This window comes from Zerene cesonia, chromosome 13 (assembly GCF_012273895.1).
Source record: "Zerene cesonia ecotype Mississippi chromosome 13, Zerene_cesonia_1.1, whole genome shotgun sequence".
Lineage (NCBI taxonomy): Eukaryota > Metazoa > Arthropoda > Insecta > Lepidoptera > Pieridae > Zerene > Zerene cesonia.
The window spans coordinates 10,488,679-10,499,972 of NC_052114.1; the positions used below are offsets into that span (position 1 = coordinate 10,488,679).

Sequence of the window (11,294 nt, forward strand, 5' to 3'; positions counted from 1 at the left end):
ACAGGGTGGTCGTAGTTATGCCGCGTTAACAAATACGACATCACTAGCATGTACTGCGGGTGGCCCCGATATAACTAACTATTAAATATTTATTATTTTGTGGTGTAATCCAACTACCCTCCTAACATGCGAGCACAACCAATCACCGCACGCCTTTAAGCACCCGCAACGTCCCTATTGGACGTAGTGACGCACATACGTCACACAGTCTGCATCGATCTTCCGTGACGATCGGATCTAAATAACCGCCGGAGTGCATTCACGAGGCCTCTAGACATTTCGTGTATTATTCGCATACCGCCGGAGAGCCTTTATGAAGCTTTCTTGTCACCGCATCAATCGAAGAGATCTTTCATAAAGATCGTAACCCGCAACCGCCGGAGAACCTTCACATTGTGCTAGTGTAACCGCCTTCCCATTTGGTCGCGCTAAACCGCCGCGTGTGTGTGTTTGTGGAGTGATGGACTGGATCTGGTCTGCCTGGCAAGAGCTGGAGGACCCTTGACCGCGTGGTGCTGTGCCGCGTGCTTGCTTGGACGCTACTCCCTCAGACGAGGTATGTGCCGTGTGTTCCCGTCTTTCCCTTTTCGCAACACCACGTAGATTAAGTTTTGCAGTCCGCTTAATATTAAATCTAATAATTCGAAATTATTATATATTGGCGCGACCAACGAATTTATTGTTATCAAAATTCAAATGATTTCGTTGGCCAATAAAATAATTTGCGATGGAAATCACGCAGTCACCACTTCCTATCGGTAATTTTTCACAATAGGTTATTAAATTAATGAACTTATGAATATTATTTATTCTACCTATTAATATTATTTATTCTATCTATTTGTAGGCGAATTTAATAATTGTTTAATTAAATTTATAATACACAATCTATAGCTTTATAGTCTGTTACAGAATTGTAATTCTACAGTCATTACATATTAAATCGAAAATGGACAAAATTTTGTAAAAAAAGTATTGAGTCCGGAAGCCAGATTTTAAAGGATTATTACAGGAATTTGCCAATTCAATAGTTGAATATCTCCAGAAATATGTTTAATTTCATTCAAAAACGTTTTTCATGTAAGCATAATATTAGGTACATGAAAATATAACTCTTTGAATTTGCACACCAATCGCATGCACAACATGAAATCATATTGTCAAAAGCATAATGTCAAGTCTTTATTTCCTAAAATAAAAAGTATCTTAATAACACCATTAGTATTATAATATTTTATTTATACCTTTATATATACCTTTTAGATGCAATTGCTTAACAAATAAACTTAAATAAATAATAAATGTCAACAATTTCTTCACCATTACTGTCAAATGAATACGAAATTGTTAATTTAATGAAACAAATAGGTCAATTGATGAAATGGTTAAGACAATAGTATAGTTTTCGGCGGATAGTTTATAGCTGCCCTATAAACTATTTTTATGGCCGTAATAAAGTATGAGACATTAATATTAATCCTATTTCTGGCACTTGCAGAATCTATCTGTCGCTATTTTATTTGTCTATTTATTTAATTTAAGAATTTCAAACACAGATATTTTAAAAAAGAAATACGTATAAAATTCCGTGAACGGAGCAGAACGGTGCGCAGAAGTCAATTATCATCCACGTATGTGTGTATGTGTGAACTTTCGACCAACCTTTCTTAAACTGTCTTCGTTCGTTGTATCTTAAACGCCCGTAAGTATTCCACAGATAGTTTTTTCGTCTCTCTTTTGACCCCTTTACGTCTTGTAACTTGTCCTCAGGTATAAAAGCTGACATTTTCCATAGAGATTCTTTCTCCCACTCATTTAAAACCAAATATAATCCCTGTAAGAATTACGAGGTTGGCTGAATTAAGCAGTTAAAGGTTTACAATTATTGCTTTTTAGAGTTGCAACGATTGTTTGGTCGTAGTTAGAAGTGTATGTTTTAATAAATTCGTTTCTAACTTTTGTATTAAGTATTCACTATATTTTTGCCCTTGTATAACTTGATATAAAAGTAATTTTATAACACAATTCGGAGCGTATTTAATTTATACCGGCAAATTGAAATATACTCGTCTAATAAAAAAAATCATTTCTTTATCTCATTACTATTTTCATATTCTTTCTCCTCAATTAATGTGTTTTGCTAGTAAAAATGCCTTCTGTCCTACCAATACTTACACATACTCTTAGAATTATGATGATTGATATTTCATTTTTTTTTTGGAGTGGTCATAACATGTCTCCTAAATCGAGTATTTAAAATTTCATAAACTATTTCTTAAAAAAAAATAAAAACAATAATATTCGCTTTTGAAATGAATTGTCGTTATTATCAAATATAATAAATACAGTCTCCAATAACAATCCAGGTATATTCTATACACACAAATTATTTCCGTACAAATTTGCTCAATATATAACTAATGGTTTGGTTGATTGCTCTTGTGTTAGCGTTACTGAGTCATTAGTACATTCGTATTGAAAACAGCAATTCAATCTGAAACTATATTGTCGTTAATAGTAGTATAAATATATCCTCACTTATATTGTACATGAAAATATATTTGTTTGTCTTTCTTTCAAATAGCAACAGAGGTATTGTATGATTTTGTATGATTTTGGAGGGTAGAGAATAATGCAGGCTAGTTTTTTTCATATATTTTGAGTAGAAATACTTTAGTACACGAGAACTCAGCGGCCTTTTAACGCCCGGGCCCTCATAAAAACGTCCCTTCTGAAATTTCCGGGGTCGTACTGTAATATTAATGTTCCAACTTCCTCTAGAAAAAGGTTGATAAAAGCAGACATTATTTTAAAATTTCCATAGACCTTAAAGGTCATAGCGTTCAAAAAACTCTCAAATATTGTATCAGTGTAAAATTTATGGATTACGTATTTTTTTAAAAAAGCGTTTCCATTTTAGGTTATGTTGGTTTTATTTTAGGAAATTTATTTTTCCTTACTGATCTTTGACAGACATCATTTAATCTGTACCCAATGAAGAAAACCAAGAATGTCAAGTATATGTTCATGTTTAGCAACTAATTTGAATTCCGCTCACATGTTAAGGGACTATGTATTGTACAACTGTTTTAATTACCGACAACTCAGTACATTCGATCGGTTCACTTCACTAAGACGGTATGTGATTAATCATGTTAATTCAACGTAACTATATAGTAAGTGTTCCACCCCACGAACCTCTTTTTTTCCTCTGATTTTTTAATGTTTGTTACGTGAACCTCTATTTTTTGTATGTTTGATACGTTTTCACCCGAACACTACTGGACCGATTTCAAAAATTCTTTCGCCAATAGAAAGCTACACTTTCACTGAGTAACATAGGCTACAGCTAACAGCGAACAGTTTATAATAAAACAGTAGCCAGAACATATCTGTACACTCTATATTTTTTTAAATGGTAGTTGCTATGTATTATTATAGACCCCAAAACAATGGTTAGAATTATTAATTTACGAAATTTTAATTATTAATCAATTATCATCAATTAATTGGTTTGATCATTCAACCACACCAAACAAAATTCAGTAGGTAATTGTTTATAATTCCCTTTATTTCCCTTGACAAATATCATTGACTGTGTTCAATAAATACTTGGAATATCAATCAATCAGTAAACCAAAACAATGTCAATACTGTAGTTGATATTTTGAGTGTCTTTCATGTCCTTTTAATTAGGATTTACGTACAATATTTCAAAAAGATTCATATAATGATTCAATTGACATAATACTGAATGTTTCATCGAAAGGCCTAATTAATTTATTAACAATTGTTTAATACTTATAAATACTTATTAATACTTATCTGTACAACTTTCTGCCAGAATTATCATATACGTGATCATCAAATAGGAATCGACAGTGTGGAGTATTGAGAGATTTGAAATCTCATACACGTATTAATGCAGAGGAGAATATAATGAGAACAATTATAATCAAAATACAAACTCCTTACCTCCGTCCTAATATTATAAATGTGTAATTTTTTTTTGTCTTCTTTCACGTCGCATCGGTGATCGATGCAATTTGTGAATTATATTTTGTGTCTGAATAGTCGGAAAAAAGTCTCATTCCCACGGGAAATTCCATAAACTAGTTGGGCGAACCCGCGGAGCTACTTAATCATTCTCCAAGCTTAAAAGCGCAGTCTTTGTCGAAATAAAAACTGTAATTTAATTCGCATATTTTGAAGCGGAGAGCGCCGTTTTTCAATAAACTTAGTGCACAATCAGAACAAGAATTGGGTCAAGAATCCAGTTTCAGTGAAATACAAACGACAAGTTAATGTTGAACTGAAAGAAAAACACAAGGAGACAAAAGTCAGAGCGGGTGTTGGGTGACTTTCGTCTTTGTCCATCGGGGGCGCACGTGTAACGTGTAAGTTTAATATCTAAGCTCGTCTCCAATGCACATTATTACCGTAATATATCTTTGCACATAACCGTAGTGAGTCGTTGTGCATCTTTGAGATAACATGTCATCACTATTGCCGTTGCTGTATCAAATAAAACGTAATTATTGCAGTTAGTATAAGAAATATTTGTAAAGACAATAAGTTTGATTGGGAAAGAGATTCTTAGTACGACCGAATATTGTTTCGTTCCGTTAACATCTAAATAAACACTTAGTGTTATTGAAAAAGTGAATCATAGCGTTTCTAATAATATCTTCGCCAAGTCATGTTCTTGTTTTCACATTTCATTTGTAATACTGACATGTTAGGGCCTTGAACACTCCACTATTTGTTCTGAAGAGAATCGTTAATGCTTCGGGGCTCGGGCGCTTATGCCACGAGCTTTTTACAGACATCGAAATATTTAAATTCTCGAAAAGATACTATTAAAAAAATGTATATGAAGACGATCTTTTTCATTAATAATAATCATCTAGTTAAACTATGTTATGACAATCAAAAATTGCTTCTATAAGAATTGTTATTGATTAAATAAATGTTTGAGTTTGTTTGTTGTTAAACAAAAATAAGCTTCTATATTGAGGTACACATCGCACTGTGGCAATAATTTCGCTATTCACAAACTGTCATATATTTATTATTTCCGTATAATACTAAATTATTGACTTTCCTCGAATTTCGCAATCCGATATCAGCGTGCGAACTAAGACATAAATAAAACGTATAACGTTGAGAAAAACCCAAGTTTGTGCCGCAAGAAAATCTTCTTGCCGTAAATATCGCTACTAATGTTTCTCTTCTGGATATGTGTCACTGTCATCACCATCGCCTTATTTATGTACAAGTTGTTGAAATATTGTTATTGCTTACAGCGTTTATGTTCCACCTAACCTATTGTTACTTGTTTGGATTACTCATAATGGCAATAACAGCTGAAAGAGACAGCTCAAATATTTTTGTAATTTCTTATGTAAATTAAAATGTAAATTACGCATTAATTGTAACCTTTGAAAGAACATTTACTTAACTTTTACTAAAGTTCTGGAGCCGCGCGCATAATTTCAGACTATAAATTTGAAAAGAAATAAAAACATAAGTTATGTTATTTATAGTGATTTCTCTTGAAATCAAACGTTCAGATAGTCAAATTTAATGAACTGCTGCTTCAATAACACACACAGTTTTAATATGAAAGACAATACAGAAAATTAATTTATCTCGCTTTCATTCTAATTAGCATCGAACTCCAACAATAAGCACGCACCAACGTAGGCGTACCTGAAGAGACTGGCATTGTATATTATATTTACAGAGTTTTGTTAGTTATTGATACTCTCCCCGCACTCACCTCTCCACAGACTTATTCATTCATTCTTCATAAATGAGATAATTGCGTAGAATTATTTGGCTTGCTTTGTTGTAACTCTACCCGAGGCTACAAGTTCGAGTACTAAATGAAAGAGTTTGTGATTGTATTTAATTAATCAAATTCCAGCTTCTATAAAATAAATTTAAATATTGTAATTCATTTCTTAACAATATTCAGTACATTTAAATTATATTTTACTAGCTGCGTCCCGCGGTTTCACCCGCGTAAGTCCGTATCCCGTAAGAATATCGGGATAAAAAGTTGCCTATATGTTATTCCAGTTGTCCAGCTATCTACGTACCAAATTTCATTGCAATCGGTTCATTAGTTTTTGCGTGAAAGAGTAACAAACATCCATACTTCCATACTTACAAACTTTCACGTTTATAATATTAGTAGGATTTGTAAATGCAATATTCAATACAATTTTTTTAATACAAGCCATTGGTTCCTGGGATAAGGAAAATAAATGAAACAAACTCTTTTGCTTAATTTAGACATAGGTAATATATTTTAGATAGCAAAGATTTTTAAATAAGTATGTAACGATTTAATTTTTAGTTTTATAGTATTGAAAATTTCTCAAGTATGTAACGAGTTAACGAGTTAAATATTGGCTGAATTTCTTTGAAAATTATATAATTTGAATACAGTAAAAATATTGAATGTAGTTGCTCAGTTGTTACTAACACGGTTTCGATAAAATGTTCAGGGAATGAACGATAAAAGCATTAAAGTCGAGAATATAATAATGGAAGTGATAAAAATTTATAGACTTTTGTTGGCTTCTCTCTTCATTAACCACTTTCACAAATATTTCATGTTCGTTTTAAACATTAAATACCATTATCACTGAGAAATTTTGAAAGAATAGAAAAAATTTGATCACGAGGCAGGATTCGAACCTGCGTATCTTGCCTAACCGTAGCAACGCCTAGCCTCTCGGCCACCCGTGTTTTTCTATTCTTTCAAAATTTCTCATTTATAAAGCATTTCAATGCTATAAAACTAAAAATTAAATTTACCATTATCACTATTTGTCTATGTAATACTTTTAATACACAGTATCCCAGTGGGACGAGGTCGACCATTTTATGGTATTATCGGATTGACCAAAACCTTGGAGATCGTCTATTTTGCATAACACTTAAGAGATGATCCATATTCCATCGCCGCCATATTATATTTGAGACCTGGTTAAACCGATAAGTGCTCCTTGAATTAAAGTTCTCTTTAGCTATTTATAGATTTTTATATTTTTAATTGAAATGAGTCATCGTGTAAATTTAATCATCAGACTTTGACGATTATTTAAAAGTAAAGCTTATAGATAGTTTAAGAAACTACTTAAATTATATGATCAACTAAATAATCTCACTTACATACGTTAGGATATTAATCCTGGCGATCCTAATATAATAACAGTATGAACAAATTATGAAATTTTGATATCGTCACCGATCCTTGATAAGTGTACAAAGTTTCTGTTCTGTCTGTTTATAATCGGTCAAAATTGAAAATTTGAATGTATTTTGAAAATGATAGGTATTGTATTCGAAGAGTTTTTATAGCTCATAATAAGTAACAAAGATAAAGTTGTATTTTTGACATCGATTTCTACTAACCTAATAGTGCAACCGTCACGTGGAAATAAATTGTAATGCGCGTCATTTAAATAAAGTGATAACCGTAGATAACTGTGATCTTTGTATTTTATACTTAATTTTGTAGATGGATGGACTCTGCTAATCTATTATATCATATAAAATATGTATTGCTGAAAAGATTTATCTCAAGCTACCCACAAAAGTTCAACTAATATTTATTAAAATTCCCTTCGCTGTCCTACATGACTTTTCATATTTTCGGAGTGTTCTTTGTGGCAGCTGCATTGTCTGCAGAGACGCAAAAACATGACCTATTTTAAGATAAGATTGTGCTGAATTCCCAGTCTCATTAAAGCTTAATGATGAAATAGGAACGATATACATTTATACACAATAACTTGCGACACGCTTCCATTTTACATGAAATAAATAAAATATAACAAAACGATACAAAAGCTCAGGAAGCAACATCAGTGGTACACAGTTATTTCCTTCCGGTAAAAAAACCTTGATTTTCAATTTAATGTTACGAACCGCCTTTGATTAGAAAGTAATCTCTTCCTACAATTGGAGAAAAAAGTTAATTTAATTTCATTCGTAAGGGGGCATCCACTAATTACTTGAGGCATTTAGGAGAGGGAGAGGATAGAGGAAAATCTCACTTCATCTCACGGGGAGAGTAATTTTTCCGCTTGAAAAAGGAATAGGTTACGTGAGAATAGTTTTAAATTATATGAATTTTTTTTTTGTTTGTAAAAATATTTTGTGTTTTCGTCTATAAATCGTAAATTATAATTTTAGCTTGTCGTAAATAGTACTAGGTATTTATTTTATTATTTATAAATAAAAGTACTTATTTATTCCCTTTAAATATAATCCGCTAGTAAAATGACAAATATGATATTTATGCACGTTTCACGTATTGTGTATAAACTGGTTAAAATTTAGAGAATATTGACTGTATCTTATTCATTATAACTACTTAAATCATAGAGCGTCGATTTAAGGGCTACGATGATCACTTTGTTAGCAACAATTGTCCAACGATTGCCTGTAACAGCTTTTGTTAGTTGAGCGTGAGGGTTCGGGTCTACGGCACGCTCATTAATGGAATTGCTTCAAAAGTTGCATTTAGGATCGTGACGATTACTCAAAGAACTAAAACAACATTCATGTAATAGTATCGAATCGTTCAACAGAACGATTAACAGTTACTTCAGAACCAGTGAAAGTTTTCTTTTCTATGAGACCAACCAGGGAGGCAGATCGCCTGATAACTAAAGTAAGATTTGCAGATGTAGCGAGGTCTTCAAATTGTTCGCTTTTAAGGGATAAGGAAAGAATTGACGCCAGGAATATAGATAGGGCGAGGAAAGCGACACGATCTGAGTAGCATTGATACTATTTCACGCGGATCTTGTGTGGGAATGTTCCTTCTCCGGCCCGATTCATCACGAAACGTGCGTCGATTCCCACATTAAAAATATACAAACTGGTATTAAAAAACTCAATTCTTCGCAATATTTCATTAGCATAAATTTTCAGCAAGCAAAATATTTCGCATAATACAGGCTGCTTATCTTTGCACTCCTCGTCGCCACACAAAAGGATTGTGATAACGTTTATATTCTCCTGCTTATGTTTCATTTCATTTTAATGTCAGATACTTTTGTTGCAACTTGTCTTGACAATGTGATGTTATCAAAAAATAAGTGATATATTTGCATTGTTTGCCATTTTAATTGTCAAATAAGCAAATAGAACATTTTAGAAGTTGGTCGGCCGACTTATAAGCTTTGTTGAAATGCATATAGTATATTTATCTTAGTGATATTATAAACGCTAAAGTTTGTAAGTATGGGTGTATGGTTGTTTTGTAACCCTCTTAAGTAAAAACTGCAGAGTGGATTTACATGAAATTTCATAATAATATAGTTTATACATGAGAATAAGACATGACCTATGTAAATAGCCCGTTGTACGTGGATTCGTCCGCGAACCGCGCGTCGCAGCTGGGATGCAATAAAATTGCTGCAATTCGAGCCAAAGCTACGCAAATTACGTACATGCACGGTGCACGTCTCGGTCACTTTTCCATTCTAGTCCTCGTGACAGCTTACAGCTTTATGACGATGATACTGTTTGTGTAAACATCTCTTTGAAGGCGTAATTCTTTAATTTCATTTTAGCTTTGAATATAAAATGAAATAAGACTTTGAATCTTTTTTACGTCATTTATCTCATTATAATATAAAATTAATGATTTTTTCAGCCTTAATGATGAATGAATAGTATGAAGTTTCAAATACCATACATAAGCAAGGATGGATAACCAGGTGGGGGGAGGGTAAAAGTTTTCTGCTTGTATATTTAGTGTTTATGCTTAATTCAGGAATTGTCCACTGACCGCAAATCGAGCTGGAGCTCTAAACATAAAGCTTACCTACCGCACCGGTACGTGCGTCGGCATCACTGAGGTATATCTGATGTAACGCAGCAAAATTTAAAACAGGTAACATGCTATTAACTACAAAAATTAAGACCGAAATAAAATCAATTCCTCCTCGTAAGATCGTCGTGAAATAGTAGCGCTTCGTTCGGTGAGTGGGGGAGCTAGAGACCTACCCTACAAACGGATTTTTCGAATACTAGGAAATGACTTGGTGAACTCAATTTAAATTAACGAAATAATTATTTAATATAACACAAAAACGAACCGCCTTCAAATTGTCAGAACTGAACGTTAAATGGGACCGCAAAGGAGGCACCAGCTTTCAATTTAAAAAAAAGAATCATAAAAATCGGTTCCCCTAGTAACAATTTATGAGGTAATAAACACAGGCCCGTTTCCTTTTCCTCGCCCGTCCCAGTCCATTCCTTCTTTCCAGTCGTTAATCCATTCCTTTTCCCTTATCCCAAAAAAGCGGACAGCGCATTCGCAGAAGCCCAACCTTTGCGAATATTCATGGGCGGTGGTGATCGCTTATCATCAGGCGATCCACCAGCTCAATTGCCCGCTATGACATAAAAAAAAAAAAAATAAATAAAACACAAAAAAATAATCCTATTTGTAATCTCCTCCTCTCTATGAAATCGGTTAATACGATACATATCGCAGCAGATACAAAGCACGGGTACCCTGTATTATTTCCAATAATAATCTATACAAAATCTCGTACTTACTTCTTAGTATAATTACACTTAACAGCTACCACAATGAGGAGTATATTGGACACCAAAGACACCAGAATAATGGGCACATATAGCGCTATAAGGACACTCTCCGGTTGAAACAGTATGTCCAGCTCAGAGCCGAACGGCAGCGTCCCACTGAGATTTACACTGGAATTGAACAAATCCAATATTTCCGTTGCATTCATTATTACTCACACACACCAACTTGTCATTTTTAAATCACTTTACACATAACAGCTTTCACTGCAACAGTACGAAAATTTAACATAAACGTATCTATTAATTCTTCGCATTAACACTTCTTTAAATTTCTTTTTGCTAAGAATATAATAAACTATTCTATCACACGTATTCATAAACAATTCAAAATAGATCGATATTCTAAATCGCTTTTCGTCACGGCCGTAACTAAAACTTCAATGACTAATAAAAAAGCCCGTTACTTTCCGCGCTCTAATCATTTGCAGCGTGCCGTACGTCCGTGACACTGAAATTCAGAAAACAACTGAATGGGGCTGTCCCGTCTCCCGCTTTGAGCGACAGAGACGGCGCACAACTGTCAACTTTCGGCGGGAAATATGGCATGCATTCACGTTGGGAAATTGTTTGGATTTTGTTATTAAATGTTTGACGTGTTGATATTTGGCCGTGATTAAAGCATTATAAAAGTTTCTTTGAATTGAAATTTG

The 11,294-nt window shown here is 33.4% G+C and overlaps 1 protein-coding gene across 1 annotated transcript in view; it reads right to left on the reverse strand.

The window, feature by feature from the left end:
* Positions 1-11,071, reverse strand: part of LOC119831398 (neuropeptide FF receptor 2-like) — a 36,216-nt gene extending 25,145 nt beyond the window's left edge. Inside the window, exon 1 of the mRNA XM_038354724.1 lies at positions 10,594-11,071. Coding sequence (XP_038210652.1) covers positions 10,594-10,790 — 197 coding nt within the window. The 5' untranslated portion in view covers positions 10,791-11,071. The remainder of the gene's footprint in view (positions 1-10,593) is intronic.
* Between the last annotated feature and the right edge of the window lie 223 nt (positions 11,072-11,294).